The sequence below is a fragment of the Macaca mulatta genome, chromosome 19 (assembly GCF_049350105.2).
Source record: "Macaca mulatta isolate MMU2019108-1 chromosome 19, T2T-MMU8v2.0, whole genome shotgun sequence".
In the NCBI taxonomy this organism is placed as follows: Eukaryota; Metazoa; Chordata; class Mammalia; order Primates; family Cercopithecidae; genus Macaca; species Macaca mulatta.
In genome coordinates this window covers 8,512,217-8,524,326 of record NC_133424.1, presented here as the reverse complement: position 1 = coordinate 8,524,326, position 12,110 = coordinate 8,512,217, and the positions used below count along the sequence as shown (strand labels likewise).

General features: G+C 60.1%; 1 protein-coding gene across 5 annotated transcripts; it reads left to right on the top strand.

Moving 5' to 3' along the window:
* Positions 1–188: 188 nt before the first annotated feature.
* XAB2 (XPA binding protein 2) lies at positions 189–10,900 on the top strand. 5 transcript variants are annotated; one of them, XR_013409660.1, is made up of 19 exons: positions 189–257; positions 1,458–1,606; positions 1,890–2,013; positions 2,301–2,498; positions 3,463–3,597; positions 3,688–3,852; positions 5,276–5,420; positions 5,840–5,991; positions 6,430–6,549; positions 7,550–7,681; positions 7,782–7,913; positions 8,000–8,113; positions 9,137–9,299; positions 9,393–9,583; positions 9,759–9,881; positions 9,996–10,189; positions 10,327–10,495; positions 10,585–10,694; positions 10,794–10,900. XR_013409660.1 is itself a non-coding variant. In XM_015122688.3 (19 exons), the coding sequence occupies exons 1-19, from the start codon at positions 207–209 to the stop codon at positions 10,853–10,855; spliced, it is 2,568 nt and encodes an 855-aa protein (XP_014978174.2). In that variant the 5' UTR covers positions 189–206; the 3' UTR covers positions 10,856–10,900. The 5 variants fall into 5 exon arrangements, 2 of the variants coding, with proteins under 2 accessions (XP_014978174.2, XP_077835874.1); XR_013409661.1 differs by having other exon boundaries at positions 10,274–10,495; XR_013409659.1 differs by having other exon boundaries at positions 9,996–10,216.
* The last annotated feature ends 1,210 nt before the right edge of the window (positions 10,901–12,110 follow it).

The window sequence follows — 12,110 nt, the reverse complement described above, 5'->3', positions numbered from 1 at the left end:
TGGCCAATGTGTATCCTGATGACGTATATTCGGGCGTCTCTATGTTGCTTCCGGTCGCTGGCGTCTTCGAAACGAAGTCAATAACGTGAGCCTGTCCGTCAAAAAGGATTTAACCAATAGAAAACGGGCCTGGCCCGGAGGGGCGGGCCGTCAGTGGTAGATGTCATAAGCGCGCGACTCTCGCCTGTACCTGGGCATCCAGGAAAATGGTGGTGATGGCGCGACTCTCGCGGCCCGAGCGGCCGGACCTTGTCTTCGTGAGTCCACAGAGGAGCCAGGGGTGGCCTGCATTGGGGCATTGGGACCTGGACGCCGCAGGGGATCGGGGCCGGGTCGCCAAGGGGATTTAGGCCAAAATTGCCAGGCCAAGGATTGGGGACCCTAACGGGCCAGAGACCGGATTGTGATGTCCACACCTAACTGGCCAGGAGTAAAAAATACGGTGTTGTGTCTTAGGGTATGAGTAGAAAACTACTGTCGAAGGAAAGCGTCTAGCCTCCCGAGCCAGGGGCGGAAATGGGGGCTTGCAGGGAATGGGAGAGGAAGGAGACCGCATAATTGAACGTTGAGAAGTGAAGACCGGTGTCTGAAGTAAAGGCGTGATTACGAGGCCAGGGCTCCGGTTTCTGGAATGAAGGCTTGGTTTTCTAGATAGCGGTCTCTAGGTCTGGACTGCGGCATGACAGTTTCTGGGGGTGGTGGCCAGGCTAGAAGAACCCTGGTGTTGTGGAGCTTGTCAGGCAATGGCCAATGAAATGCTTATTGTCTGGAGTAGAGGCGTGACATCTTCACCAGATTCTTGGTGTGCAGAGTTAAAGGCTTGGCTTCTGGTGTATAACTGCTCTTATGAGATAAAGTCCTAGCTTTTAACTTCTGGGGCAGAGTTGAGCTAGATGCTGGCTAGTGGGATCCTGGGGGTGGGGCCAGTGGCTTGAAATCTGGACCTGAGAGCCCTGGTGGCTGGGGTGAAGATCTGGTCGTCTGGGCCTGGAGTGGAGATGGGTCAGTTGGTGACAGTGGGAGTCTGAGGGGCCAAAGGCCTGGTGTCTGGGAAGAGGCATGTTTTGAAGAAGTGGGGTCTGGTGTCCAGGACAGAGGCCTGGCATCTGGGCCAGGGCCTTGGTAGCTAAGGAGTCTGACCATTTGGGGCAGAAAGCGAGTGGTGATGTGGACTCATGCCTGGCCCAGAGCCCTAATAACTGAGAAGTCTGATGATTTGGGTTCAATTTTGGGTAGTTGAATTCTGAGGGGTAAAGGTCTGGGCCAGTGTCTTGGTGTCTGGGCATCTGGTTTGGTGCCTGGTTTGGTGCCTGGGCATCTGGTGACCTGACTTCCTTGGTGGGTGGTGGGATCTGGGTAAAAGTCCAGAGTTTGGACCTGAGCCCCAGTAGTGGGGTGGTGCCGCACGCAGGCTCTGAGGGTAGACCTCTCTTCTCCCCATTCCCTGGCCCTGGCAGGAGGAAGAGGACCTCCCCTATGAGGAGGAAATCATGCGGAACCAGTTCTCTGTCAAATGCTGGCTTCGCTACATCGAGTTCAAACAGGGTGCCCCGAAGCCCAGGCTCAATCAGCTATATGAGCGGGCACTCAAGCTGCTACCTTGCAGGTGGGAATGGCTCCAGCTGCCCTGCCCACCAGCCCCTGCCCCCCCGGTCCAGTTATAACAAAACTGCCAAGTAGGTCCCAGGTGATTGCTTTGTGTCCCATCACTGACCTGTACATCCCTTGATGGGTCAGCACACCTCCTCTGATGTCCCAGTCTGTCCCTGTCATTGCTGAGACATGTCACCCCTCCCACACCCACATTTGCCAACAGGGGCAGGGCAGATGGTTCTGGGGGGGGGTCCATAAAGCTGACCGATCAGCATCTGTCCCCTCCTGTTCCCCAGCTACAAACTCTGGTACCGATACCTGAAGGCACGTCGGGCACAGGTGAAGCATCGCTGTGTGACCGACCCCGCCTACGAAGATGTCAACAACTGCCATGAGAGGGCCTTTGTGTTCATGCACAAGGTCTGGGGCTAGGCGAGGGGATAAATCGGGAGGGGGCGCTCAGTCCATGGTGGTGGGTGGGGCAGGGACAGGGGCTGGGCTCAGCATGTTAGGGATGGGGGCCTGGATTCCTGTTGCTTCTGTGCATGGGAAGTTGGGCTGGACTCAGTCCTGGAGCTGGGGGTTTCTGGGTCCTGCTGCATTTATGTGGAGGCCCCAGGTGTGACTCAGCCACAGGACATCAAGTGTCTGTGGGTAGGCCATGGAGTCCGTGGCTTAGCCCCAGCTGCCTCTCCCCACACCCCCAGATGCCCCGTCTGTGGCTAGATTACTGCCAGTTCCTCATGGACCAGGGGCGCGTCACACACACCCGCCGCACCTTCGACCGTGCCCTCCGGGCACTGCCCATCACGCAGCACTCTCGAATTTGGCCCCTGTATCTGCGCTTCCTGCGCTCACACCCACTGCCCGAGACAGCTGTGCGAGGCTATCGGCGCTTCCTCAAGGTGAGCCCAGCAGGTACGCTGGTTCCCCAGGTTAGTTTCCAGAAACTGCCTCACTGTGACACTAGCTCCGTATAGGATGTCACCCAGCAGACTGGATGTGGGAAGAGGCACCAGGAGATGCATATGTCTTGTCCGTGATTCATGTCTTTATTTTCCAAATAGTTTGCTCACGCCAGTTTCACATTAGGCATAGAGATGGGTGCTGAGGACAGTGTGGCTAAGACACTCCCTACCTGCATGGAGCTTTTAGTCTAACTAGGAAGACGGATGTATGTGAGCTGATGGCATGAACTAGAGTAAAACCACAGCCATGATGAGGGCCAGGAATAGGAGGTGGGGAGAAGCAGGCAGGGTGGAGAGTGGAAGCATCAGCTGGGCGGGAGTGGGGCATGGTTTGCTCAAACTTACAGTATCTGTTCTGTGACATTTGGATTCTAAGCTGGACCAGTCAGGACTGAGGCTGGACCCATGGGGCCCAGGCTGGACACTATAGTCAAAGCTGGACCCATGGGATCAAGGCTGACCCAAAAGGGCCAAGGCTAGACCAGTCAGGACTGAGGCTGGACCAGTGGAGCCAAGGCTGGATCCGTTGTGGGTTAGGGGTCAATTCTAACCCAAAAGGATCAAGGCTGGACCTTTGGGGCTGAGACTGGACCACTGCAGTCAAGGCTGTGCCGTTGCAGGTCAAGGCTAACCCAAAAGGTCCGCAGCTGGTCTAGTCAGGACTGAGGCTGGACCAGTGGAGCCCAGGCAGGACCCATGGAGGGTTGAGCCTAACCCAGTGGGGCCAAGGCTAGACCAGTAGGAACCGGGCTGGACCAGTGGGGCTGAGGCTGGTTTGACAGGGCTTGCTTTTGCCCAAGACAGTTGTAAATGGGTGGGGGGCACCCCAAAGCCACTGAATCGGGAGGTGGGCATAGCCCTGCCGCCCCACTGACTGCCTGAGGGGTGGGTCGGTCCCCAGCTGAGTCCCGAGAGTGCAGAGGAGTACATTGAGTACCTCAAGTCAAGTGACCGGCTGGATGAGGCCGCACAGCGCCTGGCCACTGTGGTGAACGACGAGCGTTTCGTGTCTAAGGCCGGCAAGTCCAACTACCAGGTGGGCCTGCTGGGAGCCGAGTGGGTGGGAGGGCCACCCCCCTCCATGACTGAGCCTGAGACTCTCCCCCCGCTGCCCCATGCCCTGCAGCTGTGGCACGAGCTGTGCGACCTCATCTCCCAGAACCCGGACAAGGTACAGTCCCTCAATGTGGACGCCATCATCCGTGGGGGCCTCACCCGCTTCACCGACCAGCTGGGCAAGCTCTGGTGTTCGCTCGCCGACTACTACATCCGCAGCGGCCACTTCGAGAAGGTGCACACTGGCACACGGGGCTCTGGGTTCGGAGTGGGGTCTCCCTCCGACACTTGGGGATACATGTTGACACATACACAGGCAGAAAACATATGCCATTTATGGCTGGGCACGGTGGCTCACGCCTGTCATCCCAGCGCTTGGGGAGGCCGAGGCAGTAGAATCCCTTGAGGTCAGTGCTTCAAGACCAGCCTGGCCAACATGGCATAACCCCATCTCTACTAAAAATACAAAAATTGGTCAGATATGGTGGCGGGCACCTATAATCCCAGCTACTCGGGAGGCTGAGGCAGGAGAATCGCTTGAACTTGGGAGGTGGAGGTTGCAGTGAGCCGAGATCACGCCACTGCACTCCAGCCTGGGTGGCAGAGCGAGATTCCATCTCAAAAAAAAAAAAAAAAAAGTGCCATTTGTGACAGACATGCGTGTCCCTGCACACGATTGCCGTACTGGTGACGGGAGGGAGACACTCCTGCCTGCAAGCCCACCAGCCTTGGAGTCAGCCACACTTGCGTTCAGGGTTCACCCTCTGGCTGTGTGGCCTTGGCCCCACTAAGGCTGGGTGTCCTCATTTGTACAATCAGGGTGACAGTTAATGCCTGTCACCAATCAGCACGGTGACACAGGCACAGCACTGAGGAGGTACGTGGTGTGAGGGCCACTCCCTCAGGGGTTAGCTGACTATGGCTCTTGGTAGGTGGTGGAGTGGCAAGCTCAGGGGACGGTCTGGGGGCAGGTGGGCGCAGAGGGGGCTGGAGCCGAGAGCAGGGAGGCACAGGAAGCCGGGGAAGATGGGTTGGGAGCCTTGAAAGCCAAATGGGCTGGCCGTGCTGCTGACTAGGGGAGCTGCCAGTGGGGTGTGGATGGTATGTGCTTCCCAGCGCCCCTTCCAGGGGCACATGTAGGCCAAGGCTGTTGGAGGCAGCAGGGTGAGACCCGTCAGGGCTGGGTGGAGAGTGGGCCTGAGCTGGGGTGGGTGAACCAGGCGGGGGACAGGCAGGCTGGGGAAGAGGGTCAGGCAAGCCAGAGGGGTACTTTGGAGCCAAGTCTGAGCCCTCGGAGAATGAGCTGAGGCAAGGGTCCCTGCAGGGTGGACCCATAGGTGCTGGGGGGGTTTTGGCCACCTATTGGGTGCCAAGTGCTTCACACACGTGTCTCAGTTGAGCCTGAGGTCACTGTGCACAAAGAGCAGTCGCCCGGTTTACTAAGGGGGTCCTGAAGCTCCCAAGATCACCCTGGCAGTGCAGGGCAGGGTGGGGGCGAGAAGCCTCTACTGACACTCTGTCCTGGGATCACCGCCCAGAGGTGCTGGATGGGCCCCCGGGAGGCCCCAGGGGTTCCAGATTGGGGCTGGTGCTAAGAGTGCTGCTGCCTGTCCCCTGCGTCGCTTTCCTCTCACCTCCCCTTCCCTGGGTCCCCACAGGCTCGGGATGTGTACGAGGAGGCCATCCGGACGGTGATGACCGTGCGGGACTTCACACAGGTGTTTGACAGCTATGCCCAGTTTGAGGAGAGCATGATCGCCGCAAAGATGGAGACCGCCTCAGAGCTGGGGCGCGAGGAGGAGGGTGAGCCTCTGGGGGCCCTGGCTGGTGGGGAGAGAGCTGAGTGGACCTCAGCGGGTAGGGGCGCGGCACAACTTAGGTGGGGCAGCCCCAGGAGGCTCAGCTGGGGGCCAGCAGGGAAGGAGGCTGGGTGAATGCAGGGGTTGTGGGGGTCTCGGAGGAGCCAGGAATGGTGACATATCTCAGGCCTGGACCAGAGCCTGGCACGGCAGGAGGGCGAGGGGAACAGTGGGGGTAGGAGGGGTATCCTCAGTACCTGGGGTTGGGGGTGGGACTCAGGTGCACACCCAAGCTGAGTGTCTAGGGCCCAGAGCACTTGGCTGGGGGCTGGAGCGGAGTGAGGGCAGGGAGCAGAGGCGGCGGCGTTCGGGGCCCTGCATCCTGGGTCTCGACCCCTCACGAACTCCCCTTGCGGCTCCCAGACGATGTGGACCTGGAGCTGCGCCTGGCCCGCTTCGAGCAGCTCATCAGCCGACGTCCCCTGCTGCTCAACAGCGTCTTGCTGCGCCAAAACCCACACCACGTGCACGAGTGGCACAAGCGCGTCGCCCTGCACCAGGGCCGCCCCCGGGAGGTGCGTGAAGCCTGCCCCGGTCCTGCCCCTGAGGGCCCGTTTCCTGCAGAACTGGGGACCCACCCACCTTCACCCATAATGTCACCTCCTGGGGCCTGACTGTGCTTAGTAGGTCCCATTCCACCCGTGTTCTTGGGATTCTCGTCCTGCTATGGCCCCGCCCCTCAGAGCCACAGCTCCCTCCTGGCCCCACCCCTTGGAGGGCCACAACTCCCTCTGGGCCCCGCCCCTTGGAGCGCCACAGCTCTCTCCCAGCCCCGCCCATTAGGGCCACAGCTCTCCTGACCCCGCCCCTTGGGGGGCCACAGCTCTCTTGGTCCCGACCCTTGGCAGGTGCCACAGCACCCTCCAGGCCCCACCCCTCAGAGCCACAGCTCTGCCCCGACACTCATCTGCAGGGTCCTGAGTCCCATATGACCTCCTCTCTCCTGTCTCCAGATCATCAACACCTACACAGAAGCTGTGCAGACGGTGGACCCCTTCAAGGCCACAGGCAAGCCCCACACTCTGTGGGTGGCGTTTGCCAAGTTTTATGAGGACAACGGGCAGCTGGACGATGTGAGCACCCTGCTGCGTGTGCCTGTGTGTTCATGTATGTGTGCATGCATGTGTGTGCTCGTGTGTGCATGTGCGTGTGCCTGTGTTCATGCATGTGTGCATGCGTGTGCTCGTATGTGTGTGCATGTATGTGTGTGTGCCTGTGTGTTCATGCATGTGTGCATGCATGTGTGTGCTCGTATGTGTGCATGTATGTGCGTGTGCCTGTGTTCATGTATGTGTGCATGCATGTGTGTGCTCGTGTGTGTGCATGTATGTGCGTGTGCCTGTGTTCATGCATGTGTGCAAGCATGTGTGTGCTCGTATGTGTGTGCATGTATGTGCGTGTGCCTTGTGTTCATGTATGTGTGCGTGCATGTGTGTGCTCGTATGTGTGCATGTATGTGCGTGTGCCTGTGTTCATGTATGTGTGCATGCATGTGTGTGCTCGTATATGTGCATGTATGTGCGTGTGCCTGTGTTCATGTATGTGTGCATGCATGTGTGTGCTCGTATATGTGCATGTATGTGCGTGTGCCTGTGTGTTCATGTGTGTATGCATGTGTGTGCTCGTATGTGTGCATGTATTTGTGCCTTGTGTTCATGTATGTGTGCATGCATGTGTGCTCGTATGTGTGTGTATGTATGTGCGTGTGCCTGTGTGTTCATGCATGTGTGCATGCGTGTGTGCATGCGTGTGCCTGTGTTCATGTATGTGCACGCATGTGTGTGCTCGTATATGTGTGTGCGTGTGTTCATGTATGTGCACATGCACGTGTGTGCTTGTGTGTGTGCATGTATGTACGTGTGCCTGTGTGCGCACATGTGTGTGCATGGATGTGTGCGTGTGTGCGTGTGTGCATGTTTGGGTGCATGCATGTGTGTGCACACGTGTGTGCCTGTGTGTATGCACATATGTTTGTGCCTGTACGTTTGTGAGCACGGTCACCTTTCTGACCCTTGGTGATGGGGGCTGTCCAGGCGGGCAGGGTCTCAGCCTGGCCTCTGCCTGCCCTTGCAGGCCCGTGTCATCCTGGAGAAGGCCACCAAGGTGAACTTCAAGCAGGTGGATGACCTGGCAAGCGTGTGGTGTCAGTGCGGGGAGTTGGAGCTCCGACACGAGAACTACGATGAGGCCTTGCGGCTGCTGCGAGTGAGAACAGGCCCAGGTTGTGGGGTGGGGGCTGCAGGTTGTACGGCCAGGGCCCAGGACAGCCCCTGAGCGCCTCCCCGGCCGCTGTCTGCCCCTGCAGAAGGCCACGGCGCTGCCTGCCCACCGGGCCGAGTACTTTGATGGCTCAGAGCCCGTGCAGAACCGCGTGTACAAGTCGCTGAAGGTCTGGTCCATGCTCGCCGACCTGGAGGAGAGCCTCGGCACCTTCCAGGTGAGCTGCCTGTGGCTGGGGAGGGACGGGGCCCCAGATTCAGCTGCAGAACCACCTCTGACCTGTCCCCATCCCCGCCCCCATAGTCCACCAAAGCCGTGTATGACCGCATCCTGGACCTGCGCATCGCGACACCCCAGATCGTCATCAACTATGCCATGTTCCTGGAGGAGCACAAGTACTTTGAGGAGAGCTTCAAGGTGAGGGGCTGGGGCAGACCCAGAGGCCCCTGATAGTGGTGTCCCCTCCCCCAGGGAGCCTCGGCACCTTACAAGTCCGCTGGGGTTTGTGTGACACAGTATACAGACTGGGTGATTTAAACAACAGAGATTCAGCTTCTCCCTGTCCTGGAGGCTGGAAGTCCAGGATGGAGGCGTGGGCAGGGCTGGTTCCTCCCGAGGCCTCTCTCCTTAGCTTATAGGCAGCCACCTTCTCCCTGTGTCTTTGTGTGGCCTTCTCTTTGTGTGTGTCACTTTCGAAATTTCCTCTTCTTAAAAGGACATCAGTCATAATGGATTAGGCGGCCCCTAATGACCTCAGTTTAACTTAATGATCTCATCTTCAAACGAATCTACCTTCTGAGGTACTGGGGGTTAAGATTGCAGCATACGAATGTTGTGGTGGGGCACAGTTCATTCCACAGCAGGCACGGAGTTCTGCTTCCGTGTGCACCTGTGACTTGTGGGGAGGGTGTTGGTGCCAGTGTGTGCGGGCTGTCCCTGCCCCGCTGCTCAGGAGATGGCTTGTGGGGTCCATGGGGTGGGTTGCGTGTCTCCATGGCAAGGCCCTGTCCCGCGGCCGGAGCAGTCATGTTTGTGTGTGTTTCTATGGATCGTGTGGGCATTATACAGATACACAAATGGGGAGGTCGTACATGCACATATGTGCTGCTGCCTGCCCCTCTGCCTGGGGTTATGGCCTTCTCCCTGGGGATGGGCAGCCAGTATCAGCGGAGCTGGGGAGCCACCCACCTTCACCCATCCCCCATCACGTCACCACCTATGGGGTCAGACTGCTTAGCAGGTCCCATTGCACCCCTGTTCTTGGGGTTCTCGCAGAGGGAGACAGTGCAGAGGACAGACCCCAACAACTGCCATTAGGGACAGGGAAGGGCCCCGAGGGAGACCCCAGCGGGCTCCCTACAGACGTCACCCAAGGACATCCCGGGTGCCTGGTGGTCTCTACCTACAGACTCTTACGTATGACCGTCCCTCTGGTAACAGGCGTACGAGCGCGGCATCTCGCTGTTCAAGTGGCCCAACGTGTCCGACATCTGGAGCACCTACCTGACCAAATTCATTGCCCGCTATGGGGGCCGCAAGCTGGAGCGGGCGCGGGACCTGTTTGAACAGGCTCTGGATGGCTGTCCCCCAAAATATGCCAAGAGTGAGGCGGGCAGACAGCATGGGAGGGCAGGCGGGCTGGGTTTCTGACTGGCCCTGGCTGACCGTGCTTCCCTCTTCCCTCTGCCCCGCCCAGCCTTGTACCTGCTGTACGCACAGCTGGAGGAGGAGTGGGGCCTGGCTCGGCATGCCATGGCCGTGTACGAGCGTGCCACCAGGGCTGTGGAGCCCGCCCAGCAGTATGACATGTTCAACATCTACATCAAGCGGGCGGCCGAGATCTATGGGGTCACGCACACACGCGGCATCTACCAGAAGGCCATTGAGGTACCCACTGCGGGAGTCCAGGCCGGGGCCGGAGGTCCCTGAGCAGATGGAAGGGGTCCAGGCAGGTGGGAGGGGCTGGGGAGGAGCCTTCTGGAAGCACAGGGATGGCCATAGTGTGTTGGGAGCCCCGACCTACCCTGGCCTCATTCCTGGCCTCCCCAACCCTGGTGTCCAGGTGCTGTCGGACGAGCACGCGCGTGAGATGTGCCTGCGGTTTGCAGATATGGAGTGCAAGCTCGGGGAGATCGACCGCGCCCGGGCCATCTACAGCTTCTGCTCCCAGATCTGTGACCCCCGGGTAGGGCTGGGGGCTGGGGAGGGACGGGCATCAGGGTTGGGGGTGTGGCAGAGTCAGCCACCTCACGGGCACACACACCCACCCCTGCCCTGCCCTGCCCTGCCCCCCACACAGACGACCGGCGCGTTCTGGCAGACATGGAAGGACTTCGAGGTCCGGCACGGCAACGAGGACACCATCAAGGAGATGCTGCGTATCCGGCGCAGCGTGCAGGCCACGTACAACACACAGGTCAACTTCATGGCCTCGCAGATGCTCAAGGTCTCCGGCAGTGCCACGGGCACCGGTGAGCCGCCCCAGCTGGCTGGGTCCCTGATCCAGGGCATCTCAGCCCGGCCTGACCTGGGCTTTCTGGGTCTGGAGCCTCAGGTCCTGACGGGAACCTCCTTGAGGGCTGAGCCATTGCCTGGGGGACTGGGACAGTGTGGCATCTGATGTGTGGTAGGGGCCCCCGTGGTGCTGACCCTCTGCTCCCGCCCCCTAGTGTCTGACCTGGCCCCCGGGCAGAGCGGCATGGACGACATGAAGCTGCTGGAACAGCGGGCAGAGCAGCTGGCAGCTGAGGCAGAGCGCGACCAGCCCTCGCGTGCCCAGAGCAAGATCCTGTTCGTGAGGTGAGGGTGGATCCTGGGATGGGACAGGACTGGGACAGGTCCCGAGGGGGCCCAGGGTGGGGAACTGAGGCAGCTTGGCCTGTCCCCAGGAGTGACGCCTCCCGGGAGGAGCTGGCGGAGCTGGCACAGCAGGTCAACCCCGAGGAGATCCAGTTGGGCGAGGACGAGGACGAGGACGAGATGGACCTGGAGCCCAACGGTGAGGGCCTGGCGGGGATGGGGACGGGGGCAGGGCCAGGGCAGGCCTCCGGGGTCAGGCCACCGCCAGGAGGGTGACTGGCTCCCGCCTTCCCCACAGAGGTTCGGCTGGAGCAGCAGAGCGTGCCAGCCGCCGTGTTCGGCAGCCTGAAGGAAGACTGACCCGTCCCCCCTCCCCTCCCCAATACAGCCACGTTTGTACATCAAGGTTTGAGCCTCCTTCCTGCTGCCCAGGTGCCCGAGGAAGGGCAGCTCAGGAGTGCCTGGCCCTGGGCCCGGATTGGCTGCTGTGGGAGGTGGGGCGGCTGGGCCCTAGGCCAGACGCCGCCCGGCCTCACCCCGCAGAGCCAGTTCTGGACTCGAGAGGCCAGTCCCTCCGCTGCCTGGGGCCTTGGAGTGGGTCCTGCCCGGAAACTTCCTTGAGCCTCTGCAGCCTGGGAAGGGCAATCCGGCCCGACTGCCCAGGTCTTGCTAGCCCCTGCCTCTCAGAGGCTTTGTGTGGCGCCAGGCAGCTACCCCCTCCCTGGGGTGGCACCCGCTCTCTGCTCCCCACCAGGGACTGGCCCTTGCCCTCGAGTCTTGGAGTCAGGCAGGCTCTGGCCCAGCTCTGGGAACTGATTAGTAAGACGCTTCTGTGCCTGGAGGGGGGCTGGGTGCCAGACCTCGTGCACTGCCCCAGACCAGGGCGTGGTCCTTAGTCCTAAGCCTGGGAAGCCATTAGTGGACTCTAGGCTATTAAGGGGTTTTAAGCATCAAGGGATATAATCAGATTTGTGCTTCGAACGGGTTACACAGGCTGCTGTGTGGGCAGGAGGCAGCTGGGGACATGGGGAGGCCCAGGCCATTGGCTTGGACTTTGCAGGGAGGTGACAGGGCTGGAGAGAAGTGAGTGAGACAGGAGGGGAGGGCCGAGCTTCGTAGAACTGGGCGGCAGCTGGGAAGCCAGTGCCAGCCTGGGTTGCAGGGCAGGCTTTGCATCTGAGACACCCAGGCAATGCCAAGGGGGGCAACCGGATTGTCAGCTCTCAAACCTGGAATCGCTGGCCCAGAGGTAGATGCCAGGCCTGAAAACACCAGGCTGGCCAGGGTAGACAAGATTAAGTTAGAAGTTGGCCCCAGGCCAAACACTGGTTAGGGCTAGTAACAGCCACACAGAAGAGGAGAATCCAGCAAGTGGGGGTGGCCGAGGCTGCAGGGCCAGTCGGAAGCCTGGAGCCCGAGAGATCAGTTAAGAGGCAGCTTCGAAACAGCCCTGGTTGGGGGGCTAGGGGTGATGGCAGGAAGGTGGGGCCCTCAGACCCTGGCTGAAGCTGCTTTAGGGGATTATGGGGGTTGAAGACACGAGTGGGTTCGAGAAAGAACAGGAGACTGAAAACGTAGCCAGGGAGTGTGGGACCCTGGCCAGCCTCGGAGGGGA